The 17,969-nt window shown below is 60.0% G+C and overlaps 2 protein-coding genes across 2 annotated transcripts in view; one reads left to right on the forward strand and one right to left on the reverse strand.

Annotated features, from left to right (window-relative positions):
• Positions 1–8,077, reverse strand: part of ASIC4 (acid sensing ion channel subunit family member 4) — a 28,782-nt gene extending 20,705 nt beyond the window's left edge. Inside the window, exon 1 of the mRNA XM_064719086.1 lies at positions 6,751–8,077. Within this exon, the coding sequence (XP_064575156.1) occupies positions 6,751–7,326 (576 nt within the window). The 5' untranslated portion in view covers positions 7,327–8,077. The remainder of the gene's footprint in view (positions 1–6,750) is intronic.
• On the forward strand, positions 7,919–16,842 carry LOC135450648 (uncharacterized). The gene is made up of 2 exons (XM_064719028.1): positions 7,919–8,546; positions 16,487–16,842. The coding sequence occupies exons 1-2, from the start codon at positions 7,919–7,921 to the stop codon at positions 16,840–16,842; spliced, it is 984 nt and encodes a 327-aa protein (XP_064575098.1).
• Positions 16,843–17,969: the final 1,127 nt, after the last annotated feature.

A 17,969-nucleotide genomic window follows, 5' to 3' on the forward strand; every position in this document is an offset into this window, starting at 1 on the left:
CAGGGTGACTGGGGACACGGTGCCAGGTGGGGGGACAGACCAGCTCACAGCAGCTCTAACTCTGACATGCAGAGAGCACAAGTCTGGCCATGGCTTTCAACCCCACTGGCCAGTGAGCGTCTGTAGTGCAGGATCCTGGGGGCTGCCCCCATGGCCACAGGTCCCAGCCCCAGGCTCCTGCAGTCCCCAGGGCCCCCGGCTCCATATGGCAGAGCCTTCCCTCCAGCTCGCCGCAGGCGCCTCCTGCACGCAGTGATGGATCGGGGGGGGGGGGGGGGGGGGGGGGGTGCAGAGACTCCTGCTGGGGCTGCAGCAATGCCGGCCTACAGGAGGCAGCCCACACCTCTTCTGGGACTCCAGGAGCTGGGGGAGTACGGGGGGAAGTGACAGAGCTGCAGAGACCGTGGTGACAAGCCTTCTTTTACCTCCGTGACATCCCAGCTGACTACCCCAGGTGGCTGGAGCCAGAAGGAGACAGGGATCTAACAGCATCATGGCACTGGAGCCAGTAGTGCACTCTGACCCATGGCTGTCCCCAGTGCTGTCCATGGGCCTCCTGCCACAGCTGGCACTGGCAGAAAGGACAGAGTCACAGCAATGCCCTTCAGCAGTGGGGCCACATGGCATCCATCCATCCTGCTGGCACAGGGCACCTGCACCCAGCCAGCCCTGCCCCATGCTCAGCCAGCCATGCAGCACCCCATGAATTCCCCTGCCCCATCTGCCACTCTGCCTCCTGTCAGCCCCACTGCCCTGTGTCCCCACTGCCCCATGGTCCCACAGGCACCAGCCAGCACCAGCTCCTGGAGCCAATTCCCTCTGTTGTCTTGTCCCCATTCCTCTCGCAGCCATCCGAGGTGCCCAGCCCCCTCTGCAGCCAGCAGTGCCCCACAGTCACCCCACGGGTGCCCTGGCCCCAGGGGGCAGCAGTGTCCCCCTCCCCTCAGCCTGGCACGTGGGCCCAGCCTCACGGCACGTCCCACATCCCTGGGGAGACACACCAGGCGCGGGCGTCCTGGCCGCTGGCTCCCCCCGTATCACAGACAGGCTTATTAAGTGTGTGATATTAAATTACCCAGATAAGAGCATAAGAGCTTTTAAAGTCAATTCATTAAATATAATTATGAAGAGAGCTTTTTTATGCTCACGGTGATCCGATCTCAATCAGGGAGACGGTGGGAAAGCCGTCGGCTCCTCCAGCATCTCTGCTCCCCCGCTGCGTCGCCTCCGCACCCCCCTGCTCCCCCGCCTCGCCCCCTCCTGCACGGAGCTGGCACCCACCACCACGGCCCTTGATGCCTGCCCCACTGCCCTGGCACGCTCTCTGCAGTGCTGCTGCTGGTGTCAGTGCCACCCCACTTGCATGGAGGCATGGGGGGATGGTGGCACGGGGGTCTGCTCAGCAAACGGAGGGGAAGGGAGGGCAATGGGTGTGAGATGGCTGGGGCAGTGGCAGAGGGGTGGAGGGCGGCAGGGTATGGAGATGCTTAAGTGCAAGAGGCAGGGGTCTGGGAGCTCAGTATGGGTTCTTCCCAGCCATGGATCCCCTTGTTCCCATGTCCAGCCCCCTCGCTGTCCCCTGCAGAACAGCCTCCTCAGACACCTAATGATGCATCCCCACTACCCTGGTGGGAGGGGTGCATGCTTGCCTCCCATCCCACATTCATTAATGGCACTTTGTGACCAATTAGTACCTGCCAACCAGGTGGGACCTGCCCTGACCCACGGCTGGATCCCTCATGCGCAGCCCAGGTGGCTGCATGCCAGGCCTTTGCACCAGGCACTCCTCTTGCTCCATGCACCCCCACCCCAGGGTGCAGCTGCACTTGGGGCTGTTCCCAGATTTATTGGGGGAATCCACGAGGAAGCAGTGGTCCCAAAGACACCTCATGACCCCCACACCAATAACGTTTCCCCAACGATCTGAAAGAGTTAGATTGCCAAGATGCTTGCTTGTCCCCTTGTCACCCCTCCCCACTGTCATGAGGGACTTTGCAGTGACATCCCTAGGTGCAGCCAACCCCTTGTTCTCCCACCACAGTGTCCCAAAATCCCATTATCCCCAAATCCACACGCTTGCTGCCAGAGCCCAAGCACCTGGAACAAGGAGCAGCAGCATGGCTGGCAGGGAGCGAGGTGGGCTCCACACTGGGGTCCCTGCAGAAGGCTTCGGTGGGGGCTGGTGGGAGCAGCTACCCGCTGCTGGGAGCTGCTGGACTGACATTTATTTTTAGACGTGAATTGTATAAATTAGCATTTCTCAGCGGATTAAGCAGCAGGAATTGTGTAAAATTAAATGGCAACGAATTGCATTAAAGTCCCCCGTTTTCTGGCACAAACAGCGCCTCGAGCCGTGCCCAGGCGGCTCATGTGTAACAGCGCCGGAGATGGCGCTGCGCTGCTCCGGACAGCAGCCTGCACTGCCCGGGACACAGGGCTGGAAATGCACAAGCACAGAGGCCAGACTGCGAGGATGGAGGGCTCCAAATGGGCTGTGAGCCCCTGGGTAGCTGGTTCAGGAGCTGGGCTGGGACTGCAGGATGTGGATGCAGTGAGTGGAGTGCTGTGACCCAGATGGGCACAGATGGGCTCAGCTGAGCAGCTCACGGGCATGGGATCAGTGAGAGATGCTCCAGTCTCTCCTGGGCACTGACAACACCAGCCCCAGCCCAGCCAGTCCCTGCCAGGCATGGCAGGACACCCATCAGAGTCACAGCCGTGTACCCTCCAGAGGAGGTGATGCTGTGCTGAGACCAATATGGCACAGCCTGGCCCAAGAGCCACTCTGTTCCATTCTGTACCTGGAGCCCACTGAGCAGCTGTGGGGGGCACAGCCCTGCACAGGAGTACAGGGAAAATGGAGTGGCTGAATGCCAGGGGCTGAGCAGGCACCAGGCAGGGCAGGGCAGGTGAAAAACAATCAGTCCATCTCTTTTACCCAGTAAAAATAGGTTGAAAATGTGACATTTATTAAGTACGATTCTGGTGGAAAGGTCAGAGAGTTCCCATGTCAGGAACGGTGGGAGAGCCTTGCTGGGAGGAGGCGACAGCCTGCTGCCCCCACCCACCCCCTGCACCAGGATCTCCTGTGTGCGTGTGGAATGCAGCTGGGGATGTTGCCCGTCTCAGCACAGGGCTTCCCCCTCTGGGGTCTGCATGGGGCGCTGGGGAGATCCCTCTCACCGCCTGAATCCCGGGCAGGCAGGAGGCCTAGCATGGAGCGCCGGGGCCGCTGCCAGCTCCGAGAGGCACTGCCAGCTCTCAGCAACCTCCCTGCTCCCCCCCAGCTTCCAGCCCCGGCACAACTGGCTTCGGCAGCCACACATCACAAACAAAAGGCTTTTGACAACGAATGAGGTTTTGAGAAAGGCACTGGGCTCCTTCCCGGCCGCGAGAGCGGAGGCTCCTGCTGCAGCCACTGCCGGCAAACAGGCGGGATGCTGCTGCCAGCTGAGGGGGCCCCTCCATGCGCTTCTTCCCACAGCCCCCAGACTCCTGCACACCCCATCTGGCTGTACCCCCATCTCCGGAGCACTGCCGGGAAGGCTCCCCCTTGCCTCAGTGCCACCTGATATGGCCAGAGCTGGCCTCGGGCTGTGGCTGTAGCGGGGTGCCAGGCAGGGAGGATAGGGGGATGCAAGCCACCCAGCCCGGTGGGGACACTTCCCAACCTCCTACTGAATGGCATGTAAAGAGCACCATGGATTTCCTGCACCAGCACCCTCAGCTCTGCAGCTGCACTGCCCAGCCAGGAGCGCTCCCCACCAAGGCACCCATGGCACAGTGTGTTAGCGGGCACTGGGCAGTGCCCGAGCCCTGCAGGGCCTGGGGGCTGTGCAGTACGGTGGGCACAGCTCAGTGGGTCACAAGAGGCTCTCCAAGGCTCCAGCACGGCCCTCCAGCAGCCGGCATGGGGCACATTTGTCAGCGGGGCTGCAGGGAGCCTCGCTGCGGCTCAGGGTTGTCCCTGCCGCTGGGGAGATTTACAGCCCAGCCGGGCTTTATTACATGGAAGATGCTTACGCTGGGGATTTTTTTTTCCCGATAGTTTCTTAATTTGCTGTCCCATAAAGAATGTGGATTTGTGACGTTGAATAGGGGAAGATCATTTAGCACTCACGGCTCTTACTTAAAGGATCCGCACGAGTTATTTATTGCGCGTGCACGGGCTGCAAGCAGCAGTGTGAGGGGACATGCTCCAGTCCTGGCGCTGATCCTGCTCCTGGACAGGCAGTCAGCGGCAGCCCCACAGCTTGGCCACTCTCGTGCTGAAAAACTTCCAGCCTCTGGACAAAGTGCACCTCGTGCCAGGAGGGAAGGAAAGACTCCAGCACTCCTGCAAGCATGGCTGCAGGGAAAGCTCCTTCCCTTCTCCAGTGTCACCGGGGGACAGCCTCTGCTACACAGGCTGCTCACTGTGGGCTCGGTGCCCTGGTATCCGTAGCCATTTGCCCTGCTGGGATGTGCTGCAGTCTGGGAGCTCCCCATCACTGCTAGGACATGCTGTGACTCACACTCGCCCACAGCAGAGCAGATACAAAAGCTTTCTGAACATGAAGGCCCACATGGGGACCCAGAAATGGGACCAACAAAGCTTGGAGCTCCCCACCACATGAGCAGCCTTCACTGGGGCCACAGCTACAAGGCACAGGAGTACCCAAGCCCACACAGCACAGCTGGGACTCAACCCGCCTGCCAAGAAGCCTGTGTTGAGTTTCAGTCATTCCCAGGAGGCACAAGGGACCGATTTGGCTTAGGGAATGGGAGTAGAAGGTTCCAGCTGCAAATGGTGTGATGCCTTGACAGGTCCCACTGTTGCCTGGCAAGACTTTGGGACATGTTATGTGACAGAGAGTTGTATCACATCTTCACCAGCCCTCCCCACACCCATCTCTGCAGCCTCTCCTGCCCCAGGTACACCCCTTTCTGCTGACAGCCCTTGATGCCTCAAAGGCCAGAAATGTTGAGCTGTGGACAGGGTGGGTGGAGGCTTTAGGAGCCCTATACTCCCCTTCTTTGGCCATAAGCCCATGGATCAGCTGGCACTAGCCATGCTTACACCTGAAACCTGCTGCGGTGCAGGGTGCCAGCACACCAGAGCCTGGCTGCCTGGGCATCCCCAGGGCATTCTCATAAGCAGATGAGGTAGGCAGGCCAGCTGGTCCTGCATGGCCACATGCTGAGAAACTGGGTCCCAGTGACTGTCCTGGTGGTCACCCTTCACTGCCACACTGCTCAGCACATGTCACACACTCTGTCCATGCTGTGGGGAGCCTGCACCGCTCCATCCACCCGAGCTCTGCCCTGCCAACATCACAGTGCGGCTCAGCACACACCAAATCCCATTGCTACGCTGCGCCTCTGCCCAGCACAAGGCTCGGCTCGCTGCCTCCCCCGCAAACCAAAGCTGTGCAGGATCCTCCAGGAGGATCCCAGGGCTGGAGTCAGCATGGCCAAGCCACGTGCAGGACGGTCCAGCACCAGAGCTTCCTTTTCCAAACGCTGCTGAACCACACTGCTCCCCGGCGAACTCCAGCAGCTGGCGTGGAGCAGGCACAGAGCCCAGCAAATCCCCAGGAGGAGGAGTGGGGCTGCCCGCCCGCTGTCCCCCGCTCCTTCTTCCCCCTCCACTGCAGTGTCCCCTGCCACCACCAACCCCCCGCACAGGGCAGCCCCCCCCGCAAAGTCTCTTTCTCAGGGACAGCATCACTGTGCACATTGAGCAGGCTTTGTACCGATGGGCACGAAGTGAAACGGAACATGCTGCATCAGCCATTTCCAGCCCCACGGAGCCTCCTCTCTTCCCCAGGATCCTGCACAGCCCATGGCATCCCACCCCGCTCCCCGGAACGAGCGGGTCCGGCTGGCAGCGCAGCTCCTGAGAAGGCGGGAGCCAGCTGAGCAGTAGCCCCTGGCAGCCGTAGGAGAGAGGCGGCTCATTTCCAGAGTCATTAAGGTCTGAAAAGGGTCCCATCAGGTATTCCGCCCGTTCAGCACATTTATTTTCCCAAACCACAGCGGGGATTTATGATTCCAGGCTCAATATTGGTGAGAGCTGCACACTGGCGGCGGTCGGCCAGGGGCTCTGTGCCTGGGCAGGCTGGGCGCTGCTCGGAAGAGGCCGTGCTGCCAGTCCCGGGCAGCGAGTGGGCAGCCCCGGGCATCCCCTGCTCGCCCGGCTGTGGCCGTGCCTCCAGAGCGGAGCGGCTCGGCGTTTGTGCTCGCCATGTGCACACGTGCGTGTGCAAAGCCTGCAGTCTCCACATTTACACACATCCCAGTGCTAATCCCGCAAAGGCAGGAGGGTTCCCCTGTGTGCAAAGGGTCTCTGCCTGCCCCCCTCTTCCAGCCCCTCTCGCTGAGTGAAGCACCCCGTGTCAGGGCACTTCGATCCGGGGTAAGGGCAGGCTGGAGCAGGACTCTGTGCCACAGCTTTCCCCTTGGCAGCCGCACACCCACCCTGGGGACCGCTGAACCCTGCTGCTCACCCAGCGCGGCTCCTGCCCGTGAGCCCCTCAGTGACAGACCTGCGACAGCCCAGTCCTGTGGCGCAGAGCCCTGCTGAGAGCTCCCACGGAGGATCCTCTCCCTCTCTCCATGTGAAACTTGGAGGGAAACTCAAACAGAGAGAGATGCAAACTTCAGCAGCCGGAGTGAGCCAGGGAGCCCCGCTCCGGTGCGACGCGGCCGGGTGGGTGCCCCCCGTGCCTGTAGGGGCCCCTAGGGAAGCTGAGCCAGGTGTGCACTCACCACAGTGAAATCGCGGGATGAGCAGTTCTCGCCGCTGAAGTTGCAGCTCTTGAGCATGTCGTCGAGTTGGTGGCCGGTGCGGTTGACAATGTCAGCCATGTCGGGGTCAGGGTAGAGCAAGTCCGTGGCCTTGTGACCGTCCCGGTCCTTGGGGGGCAGCCCGGTCATGTTGGCCAAGTGGAAGATGTCGGCGTCGGTGAGTGCCGAGTGGCGGTAGCGGTTGATGTTGCAGATGGTGATGGCCGGGAACACCATCTCACGGATGGCCTCCTCGTCCAGGGCCACGACGTGGGGGTGCTCCAGGTAGAGCAGCGCCGACTTGGCCGCCTGGTAGAGGAAGAAGGCGAGGGAGGCCAGGAAGGCAAATGCCCAGAGGGTCTGGCGCACGCCCAGCCGTCCCGACCGGCAGATGTGTCCCAAGCCGTGCAGCGTGCTGGTGCTGGCAAAGGTGGCCAGATCCCGGGAGCGGGGCCGGGCAGGCTCCTCGATCAGGCTCTCCTTGTCCCCTTCTTCTTTCTCCTTCTGCTTCTCATCCTCTTCAGCAAATTTGATTTTACACACGATCTCAATCGGCATCTGCCCCGTGCAGCTGGTGTGCCCAGCCAGCGAGCTGTCCCCTGGCACAGGCACCGGCCGAGAGCCCGGCCAGGCGCTGGGAGGGGGTTCGGGTCCCCCCCAAGCCCCAGCACGGCACCGGGAGGGCCGAGCCGTCTCGGGAGGGAAGCGCAGCCCCTCTCAGCAGCTCCGAGCCGCCGCTTCCCTCTTGTCTCACTAGTCGATCGTCTCCTTGTGCCTTCGCTTATCAGCACAAATACAGCTGTCAAAAACCCCTCTCTCTCCTCTCCCTCGCTCTGTCTCTCTGCCTCTCTCCTTCGCTCCTCTCTGGTTAAGACCCCAGCAGATACAGGCAGCATTTAGGCATCATGTGCTAATAAAATCCAGGGAATACTTAATAATTCAAGACATGTCAACATTATTTCATCGTCAAATAAAGAGCAAGCGTCAGAGAAAAGAGGCAGTGTGAAGGGCCCGGCGCCTCCGGGGCAGGGAGCCACGCTGCGCCCTCTCCCCAGCTCCGGCCCCGAAGTGCTGCCGGAGCCACTTGTTTGAATGGCTCGGGAGCCGCCGGAGCCGAGCCGTGCCGAGCGGAACCGAGCCGTGCCGCGCGATGCCGAGTCGTTCGCGCCGCGCCGCGCCGTGCGATGCCGAGCCGTGCCGAGCCGTGCCGTGGCGGGCGGGGCACGGAGCCTGTCCCCCGCCGTCGCCGCTGCCGCCGCGCTCTCCGCCTGGCCCCGCCGTGCCCCGCCGGCCCGTGCGCCCCGGGGCAGAGCGCGGCAGGCTCGGCGGGGGCGGGCAGCCTGCGGGCAGCTCGCCCGGCGGCCCCCTCCTGCTCGCCCGCCTGCGGACTCCTCCTGCCTCGGCGGCTCCCTGGCCGTTAACCGCCTCCCTGCCGCGGCCCGCCGCGACCCACGGCGGCCAGCGCCGAGTCACGGCCGGCCCGGCCCCGGCTGTCCCGGCTGTCCCGGCGGGATCCGGCCGGCGGGACGCCGCCGGAGCGCGGCTGAACGCGGGGCGCCAGGGGTGCACTTTGCCGTGCCTCCCCCCGGCCCCGCCGTGCTCCTCGGTGCCCCGGAGCCAGGAGGGCGGCAGTGTCGCCTCCCGCGCCCCGTGTCCGCCGCCCCCCTCTACACCGCGCTCGCTGTGCCCCCGGCATGGGCTCCCCCGGCTTCATTTATGCCCCACTTCCTTCCCTCTCCCTCCCTCGCTGCTCCTCATTGTTCCACGGCAGCGCTCAAGTGGGGAGCACCACAGGCAGGGACCAACTCTGCTAGAAAGGCTGAGCCGGGGTAGCCCCTCACCCTGTCCTGCCCTGCCGAGCCCTTGCTCCTCCCGGGGTCTGCTCCCTCCAGGGCACGCTGCCGTCGACCCTCGCACAGCCCCATCAGCACCCAGCCCCGAGGCAGCATTGCCCTGCAGGCAGCGTGACAAGCAGCGTGTCCTCCTGCCCCGTCCTGTCCTGCCCGCGGCAGTGGGGCTCTGCCAGCCTGGCTCGGTCATGAGGTGATGGGTTCAACCTTGAGGCACCAACCACACGGCACCTGGGTCTGTCTCTTCCCAATGCACAACACCTCTGCCAGCAAGTTTTGATCTCTCCCAGCTTCCTGCCTTGGTTTCACCAGCTGGTGATGGAGGGTTTGCTGAACTAACCCACTCACTCACAAGTCAAGCAACCCTCCATGACAGTGCCTTGTGGCACAGTGCTGGGGGAAACACCATGTTCCTGTCCCCAGAGCGAGCCCAGTGCTGGGTACCCCCCCCAGCAGACAGGGCTCTGCTGAGAAGGTGCGTGCCTGGCAGGGAATCCAGGGTCTCCGGAGGACAAGTGATGAGACAGCCGCCCATGAGCGCGACAGAGGCCTCGCCTCTCCTCAGGGACTGCGCCGCAGGTCAGCGTGACCTTCACTGTGCTGCCAATGCCAACGGCAAAGCTTTCCCCAGCCGTCCGGCAAGCGCACATGCATCTTCAATCTTCCCATCGATCTGTGCATGGCACACATGTTTCTGCCTCTCTGTGGGTCAATACAGCATGATAGGCTGCCTCCGGCAAGGAGCACGCACAGCCCCAGCCGCCTGTTTCTCCCTGCCCAGGGGATGCAGCACGCACGTGCCAGCCCTGCACCTCCAGCTCCGAAGGACATGGTGGGAGCAGGCTGGGCAGGTGCCCCAAGCGCTGCTGCCCCAAGCGCTGCTGCCACCACAGGTGCCCCAGCCGCACAGCCACCAGAGCCCAGGTGCTTCCACAGGGACCCTTGGCCCCCTGGGGGATGCTTGGCCCAGCAGGGACCATGGGTGGAAAGAGCCTGATCCTGTGGAAGGAGCTTCCATGGAGCCAGCAATGGCCAGCCCTGCATCTTTGGTCTGCAGAGCTGGATGTGTAGTCCCTGCCTGCACCTGTCAGATGCTGTAGTGGCAAGGGACATGAGGGCATGGAGGGTCTGCCAGGCAGGTCACCCCATAAACACAGACCCTGAGGTACAGGGCAAGCTGAGCTGTGTGAGTGTGGGACCAGCTGGAGCCCAGTGTCCTGTGTGCTGGACAGTCATGGCACAGGAGCAGGACTGTCCCTTGGCTCCCCACAGGACCCTGCCCCTCATACCAGGGGGATCACACACCCCTGCTTTCTCTGCTCCCCATAACAAGGGGATCACATCCCCCTGCTTTCTCTGTTCCCCATACCAAGGGGATCACATCTCCCTGCTTTCTCTGTTCCCCATACCAAGGGGATCACATCCCCCTGCTTTCTCTGTTCCTCATACAAGGGGATCACACCCCCTTGCTTTCTCTGGGCGTCTTCAACTCAACATTATTAACTGCCACCTGGACTGGGGACATGTTTCAACACCATCCACACAGCATGATCCCCTCCTGAGTGGCCAAAGAGGTAAGTCCTCTCCCATCTCCTTTCCTGGCTCTCCTCTCCTGTTGTACTCTGCTCCTGCCTGCCCACCCAGCAAGGGCAAAGGGGTGCTGGGGACTCACCCCCTTGCAGGATTACCCAAGGCTAGAGTGCAGCCAGGGTGGGTTGGGATCAAGCTGTGCCCCAGTGAGTGGCACCCACAGCACAAGCCCCATGCCCAGCTGCAGCTGCAGGCCTGTTGCAAGCCGTGGAGAGGGGAGGACTATGGCTTCACAGCCAGGAAGCTCTGGGAGAGAGAGCATGCTGGGAGAGACAGTGGGATGGAGGTGCAGGGAATGGGGAAGCAACATGGCTTGGGACGCTGGGCAGTGGAGCTTAGGGATTGCTTTCTACCCAGACAAGCAAAGAACAAAGCATGAGCTAGGAATGGCTGGTGCTGTCTGCAGTGTGTCAGTGTTTGCTGACATGTCTGCAGGTCCCCAAGGTTCCACACCAGAGCCTCTCACCTGTGGCTGAATGCCTGCACGTGGAGGCATGAGGCCACATGGGGGGACTCTGTGGTGTGTAGTGGGGCTCATCTGCCCCCTCGCCCGGCCACATGCAGCTACAGAGTCTGTGCACCCCCCGAGGGTCCCTCATCCAGTGCTGGGATATGATGCTAACAGTCAGGAGAAGCACAATGCCCTGGGCTCCCATGCTGACTTCACTAGCCACCGTGCAAGCCAACAGGATGGGAGAGCCAGCCAAGGGCTTGCCAGCAGACTGGGAGAGTGGAGTCTCTCCTGGTTACCCCTGTGCCCCCCAGCCAGGGGAATGCTGATCGTCAGGGACTTGGCACAGGGCCCATGTACTACACTCAGATGATGGGGGGAGGCTGCGGGTGCCAGGGAAGACAGGACTGGAATTCGAAATGATGTTGACAAATCGGAGAAATGGCCTGAAAACAATCAGATACAATTCAAAAGGACAAGAGCTGGGCTGGGGTGGGAAGCAAATCTGCCCAGAAAGCAGAGGGCGAGCGGCTGGAGGGCAGGGCTGCCAAGTGGGCAGGGGGGCAGGACAGAGCCTGGCCCAGCAGTGGGAGCAACATTAGCTTGTCTGAGTTTAACACCAGACCCCAGGACAATCCCAGGTGGATAAACAAGGCATGCAGAGGGGTGGAACCCTCAGGCAGGACATGTTCTGTAGGTGCAGTTATCTGTGTGAGCAGGAGCTGTTTCCAGATGCCCAGCAGCCAGGCAGATGCTTGAAAAAGCAGCTGGGAGTTAGGAGAAAATAGGAGAAACCTCCTTCATTTGTGATATGGGATCTATCAGTTTAGTATGGGATCTCTGGCAGCCCTGCAACTGCACTGAACTCAGTGAAAAGGACAATGTTGCTCAGGGCTGCGTGAGAAGGAGAATCATCGTGAGGCATCTGAGGCGTTGCTGGCGGCAAGGCCTTACTGGGAGCCCTGTGTCAGGTCTGGGACACATATCAAGAACAATCCAAACTAACTGTAAAGAGTTTAGAGGATGGCAGTAACAGAGAGCAGTGATGGAGACTGGCTGGAGACACTGGAGCTTTGGGTGAGAGCAGAGGGGTTAAGAGGCTGTATCCATGGACAAAATAACAGCACAGAAGGAGAGGGCTTTCTACAACATCAGGGTTCTGACACACCCACAGAACACAGCAGGAGACAGGTGAAGCCTATACATGGGAGAAGCTGGCCCCACAGTCTGCAGGGATGCTTGGTGAACCTAACCCTGCTGTGGTGCCCTCCATCACCCTCATGGTGATTCATCCCCTCCAAGACACAGGCACTGGCTGTTTCTATTCTTAGCCCAGTCCAGATGAGGATTTGGATGTGATTTCCCTCTCCTGTCACCCAGCCAAGGGATTGGATCTTCCATACCAAGACCCAAACTCCCACTGCACTCCAGCCCTGGTGCTGTGCCCCTGCAGTGAGCTCACCCTCCCAGCCAGCCTGAGGGACTGCAGCTGTCAGGAGGGATGCAGGGGATCAGCTCAGGGCACCACGAGTGAGGTGGCAGGGGCAGCCCTGGAGGGTGGGGACATGGGTGATCAGACTGTTGCAGACGTGGGTGGTCAGCAGGCAGGTGTCCCATGGGAGACCCCCATCAGGGAGCTCCCACCTGATACCCTGCTGGCCAAACTGGCCGGGGTATGGATGCAGCTTGCTGAGTGCTTTACTGCCAGCCCAAGCCATGAGCTGGCTGCTACATCTTCCTTGCCAGCTCCTCACACTCCAGAGCTGGCGCTGGCCACAGCCCCACACCCAGAGGGAAGTGGATCTGGGGCAATCATTACTTTTGATCTAATTGAAGGGAACGTGACTGCGGAGCCCAGCTGGCCGCAGCACTCAGCTCTGCCTCATGCAAGTTGCATCCTCTGAGACCCTTGCAAGCACGTTGGCTTAACAAGAACAGCCTCCTTGCATGGCCTCCCCGGCACGCTGCCGGCGCCTGCCCAGCAGGTCAGTCTGTGTAGCAAGGACAGCAAGTGCCTCGGCTGTGGGGAGATGTGGGATGACAAGATGTCCACTCCAATTACAGGAGAGCAGGGCTGGCGACAGTGTGATGAGCATGCCAGGCATCAGTGCCTGCTGTGGAACTGGCTGGGGGAGGCACAGGAGCAGTAATGCTGCCTGCACCCCACTTGCTGAAGCCTCTGCAGCGTCCTCCTGCACCCACTGGGAGTGGTGGGGCTGGGAGTGGTGCGAGGGAGCTGGACGCACCAGGGTAGGAGCGGATCCATTGATGTGAGCGCTGTTACCACCTGCATCGTGCTGGGATGGGGAAGATGGCAGCTCCAGTGATGCACACCAGTCTCACCGGTGGCCCTGGTCCCCAGTTTGGCCCACTGTGACAGATGAAGGGTCCGCCAGGGTCAGCAGACACATGGGAGATGCAGCACCCCATTAACGCACTGACCCTGTTTACATAAACTACCCCCATTAAACACAATACCTTATTAAATGCTTTACCCCAATTAAGTGCAATACCTTAATTAATGCAACACCCCAATTAAAGACAACACTCCCATTCAATTTATTCCTTCATTAAGCACAAAACCTCAATTACAAAGTCTCTTTTGTAAGCTGTGTGCATGAGCTCGCACAAGGTGCCCTGGACACCTTTTGCTGCTGCCAGGAAAGCAGCACTGAGTTTATGTGGTTTTTGAGGTCCTGCCTCCAGAAATTTAGGAGTGAGTTTCAGTAGGATCTGGGTGTAGGAGCTTCTGTTTGATGGCTGAGAGGACAATGCCTGCATCAGAGCTGGGTTAAATCCTACGGACTCTCAGTGGGATGATGGGTCCAATCCCTGCCTGATCATGGGAGAAAAGGGTTGAGCCCAGGCTGATTCCATGGTGTTTAACCCTGGTGAGTGGTGAGATTTCACTTGTCACCCTCCTGAATTCCTCTTCCCAGAAATGCTCACCCAGCCAGCTCTTGTCCCTGTGCCCAGGAAGAGGCAGCAGGCAGTGGACACTGTGGAGTTCCCACCCATGTGCAGCAGCCCCTGCTTCTGGTCTCCACCTGAGACACCCCACATGCCACAGACCTGTGCTGCCCTGGCTCTGCCAGGCTGAAAGCCAGCACCCCCTGTCTATGATTTTCTTTGACCCTGCCAATACAAACCACCCCCAAACTGAACCATTCACTTGATCACACTGCACAAACATTCTCACAGAGAGAAAACAAATCTAAAAGCCTCCAAATGTATGCAGAAGACCAAAACAGTATCCTCCCCAGGAGGATGCCCAGATGTCAGCACAGGGGGTGTTCAGCTTCCCCAGGAGGATGCTGAACCCAGCACCCATCTCCTGGCTCCGGATCTGGCAATGCTCGCTGGCCCGTGACCAGCAGGAGGTCAGGCTCGGCTGGCGCTGCCCTCCAATCCTGCGTGGGAGGAGTGAGGAAATGGCCTCACCACCCTCAGAGCATCCCCCACGGCTGGAAAGGCTGGGGCAGACGTGACCAGGGAGCGGCTGCCTGGCAGCAGGAGCCCTGGCTCTGTGCACGGGCAGTGGATGCGCACAGTGCCTCCTGCCCTCAGCACTGTGAGGAAGGGGAAGGCACCCTGGGAGCCGTCGCTGCAGTGTGCAGAGACAGCCATTTGGTTTTACAGCCTTTTATTGCTGCAGCTGTTGGTGCTCCCTTGTCCCTGCCATCCTGAGGAGGGCAGCGGGGCAGACTGGCACAGGGCCACACTGTGCTGAGCAGCTCGGCAGTGCTGCACCCTCCTGGGGTGCCACTGGGCTTCCACTGCTGGCAAAAACACCAGCACAGCAGGGAAACAGGCTCAGCACCCTGGCGGGACAGTCCCCAGCACTATTTCCCTTACAGCCCCTCTGTCCACAGCCTGAGACCCCCCACCTCCACCACTTGTCACCTGCCTGGCGGTTTATAAAATTTTAAAGTTAATGGTGTAATAAACGCCAATAATTATATTGCAGCTGCAGCAGGGCATCCTGGGATGAATACATTATGGGAGCTAGCTGCAGCAGTTGGGCAGAGAGGGCAGCACTGGAGATGCTCCAGCCAGGCAGATACAGATGGACAAGTACCCAGGTCCTGCTGTGAGTGGGACAACCCCTTGCTTCACTCCCTCCCAAGTGACAGCTGAGCAAAGGTGACTGGAGGCTGGGCAGAGTGGAAGGGTGATGAACGCTGCAGGGCTGAAGGCCAACAGAGCAGTGTCAGGAAGCCCAGCCCCAGGTTCTTCACTGGAGAAGTGCAGCCTGCAAGTAGCCCCAGTGCAGGGCAGAGGAAATGCTGGCACTCCAGGAGCACCCACACTGGGCAGCAGGGCTGCACCCCACTCCTCCATGCCATCTCTGGCCCTGAGGGATGAGAGAAGCTGGATGGGAGTGTGCCCAGCCAGTGGAGCATGCCCTGAGAGACATCATTCAGCTGCTCCCTCACACTCAGCTGTGCCCACAGGCCCCATCCTGCCCCAACCCTGCAGTCATCGGTACTCAGTGCTGGGTCAAGCACCCTGTGGCTCCTCCTGGCCCTGGACTGCTCCTCCTGCACCATCTGCTGCACTTCACCAAGGCAGCTCCTGCTTCCTATTTGGCTTTCCTAAAAACAACAGAGTCATAAACTGCCAGCAGAGCTGCCTCAGCACAGCAATAGGGCTGAGGTTTTAAATGCACCCAAGTCAGGAGGCTGGGAGTTATGGTTCCCCAGACAGCCATAGCTCAGCTGCATGGTGCCCATGACGGTCCTGCGCGTGCACAGCCGCGCGCCACGGGCAAGGGGCAGAGTTAGTGTTACCATGGGAACCATCGCTCCCCATTTCCAACATTTGTGTGATTAAAACCTCAACCTTAATGCCATAGCTCCACTGATGGCATATATGGTGGGGGCACCCTGCCTGCCCTCTCCAGGCTGCTGGGGAAAGGAGTGTCCCTGCCCCCTGATGGCTGATGGAGATGTGGTGGGCAGACTGGGTCTGCAAGGTGAGTGGGAAACCGGAGATAGTCCTTGGGAAGGGGACTCTGGACTGAGTACAGCATGGGCACAGCACACACGTGGCCACCAAGCACACTGCATGGGCCCCTACTTTGGTCATGAGTTCTGAGGGCAAGGCAAGTGCCCACCTGGCTGAAGAGCACATGGCAGACATGGCACACATGCTGTGCCAGGGATTGAGGAACTGGTGCCTTCATCACCTTGTGTGCTGCAAACCCCAGGCATGCTGCTGGCACCAAGCACATGTTGCAAACTCCAAACATCTCACTGCTCCTCATTTGCAGCACACTGCAAATAGGGAAAACATCCAACTGTGGAGCATCCTGGAAGCATTGACCTCAAAGGTGAGCTGGGCCATTGCAAACATGTCATCATCAGGCACCAAGTGCCATCTCCCTGCAGACTGGCAGCTGGTGCTGAGCACGGAGGGCACTGCTGGTGCCATACATGCCACAGACACTGAAAACTGTGCTGTGAGCATGGGATACGTGATGGACTGTGAGCTCTGAGTGCACTGGAGTGAGCCTTGACAGGGACAGCACAGGCTGCTGGCACTGCTAATGCAAGAGCTGGTGCTAGCAGTGCTCACAGACTGTGCAGCTGCTCCAAAGCGGGCACCAAGCACAGGCTGGACAGCAGGAGCACCACTAACACTGTGCAGCAAGCTCTGTACATGGCAAAAGCATCAGGAACCTTGTGCTGACCACATCATGGGCTGCACTTACAGAGCACACTGTGAGTGAGCAGTACCCTGGGCACTGGGGAGGGATGCAGGGCATGAGCTCACACCTGCGGGAGTGTGTGGGCAGCAGGAGCAGGCTGTGGGCACCTCACTGCAGGCACCAAGGAGCCCTCTGTGGGCATCAAGGCTGAGCCCACTGTGGGCACCAAGGCTGAGCCCACTGCGGGCACCAAGGCTGAGCCCACTGTGGGCACCAAGGAGCCCTCTGTGGGCACCAAGGCTGAGCCCACTGTGGGCACCAAGGAGCCCTCTGTGGGCACCAAGGCTGAGCCCTCTGTGGGCATCAAGGCTGAGCCCACTGCGGGCACCAAGGCTGAGCCCACTGTGGGCACCAAGGAGCCCTCTGTGGGCACCAAGGCTGAGCCCTCTGTGGGCACCAAGGCTGAGCCCACTGCAAGCATTGCACATGCACTGGCACTGGGCACCAAGCTCAGCGCCAGCAGTGTGCTGTGAACACTGATCACACCACAGGAACCAAAACACTGAGCACAGCACAGAGAGCTGGCTGATGTGAGCACGGGCTGTGCTGCAAATGCCAAATCGAACAGACGCAGGGCACACCTTGAATGGAGAGATTGCTGAGCGCTTGGCAAACACAAACCACAGCTGACACCAGATACTGAAGGTGCTGCAAACATCATCAGCGGTGGGTTGCACACCCTGAGCACACTGTGTGTGCCGAGTGCTGCTGACACTGAGTGCAAGGGCTGTGTAAATAACAATGATGCCACAGGTATTAAGTGCTGAGCACTCTGCAATTATCAAGCAAACTGTGGGCATCAAGCGCTGCACACGCCATGACTGCAAACACACTGCAGGCACCAATTTGACAAATATACTCCTGATAACAAGCATGTGGCTGGTGCTGAGGGCACTGAAGAGCGTGTGAGTGTGGGTACAGAGTGCTGCGGGCTATTGCAAACACCAAATCTGGCACAGGCAGAATGCCTGGGAAGGCTGCACACATCAGCTCAGGCATTGTGTGCGTTGCAAACACCCAATATAGCACGGGCACTGAATGCCAACCAAATCCTTCACTGGTTCCCAGCTATGTGCTGTGCTATAAGAAACGTGCCAAGTCACCACCCTCTAATGCTAATGCAAACACCAAGGGGATGCAGACACCATGCAGTCTCATGCTGACCATTGAGAACTGGTCATGCTAAAGCCAGACCTCCTCCTGTGCCAGCCTCAATGCCCACTGAAAGGAGCAGCTTCTCTAAGTGCTGTGAACACCAGAGTTGGTGGCACCTAGTGCTGACACAGCACAAGTCACAAACCCACCCCAGGTGAGCCTCAGTAACTACACTGAAGGCAGCTCAGCCTGGAGGCTGCCAGCCCTGTGGTTCTCCCTCACCAGGGTGCGTGGGGTCCTGCCTGTCTCTTGGGGAGCGACAGCCACGCAGTAGTGCCAACAGTGCGGCGTGTGCCGGTGTGCTCAGGGCCTGTTATTTCATTTTCACTTGTCCCATCCCATTAGCACAGCTGTCTGCCACCAGAGAAGGGAAAATTGATGCTAAACGGGATATCAATTTATCATGGAGTGTGTCACCCGCCGCACGGCTCTGCCAGCCGAGCAG

This window comes from Zonotrichia leucophrys, chromosome 7, assembly GCF_028769735.1.
Source record: "Zonotrichia leucophrys gambelii isolate GWCS_2022_RI chromosome 7, RI_Zleu_2.0, whole genome shotgun sequence".
Lineage (NCBI taxonomy): Eukaryota > Metazoa > Chordata > Aves > Passeriformes > Passerellidae > Zonotrichia > Zonotrichia leucophrys.

Bases quoted from the DNA above. Each gene is read 5' to 3' on its own strand.
- LOC135450648 (XM_064719028.1), top strand. From the start codon at position 7,919: ATGCCGAGTCGTTCGCGCCGCGCCGCGCCGTGCGATGCCGAGCCGTGC. The intron at 8,547-16,486 runs GTGGGGAGCACC...ACCTCACTGCAG, and splicing joins TGTTCCACGGCAGCGCTCAA to GCACCAAGGAGCCCTCTGTG.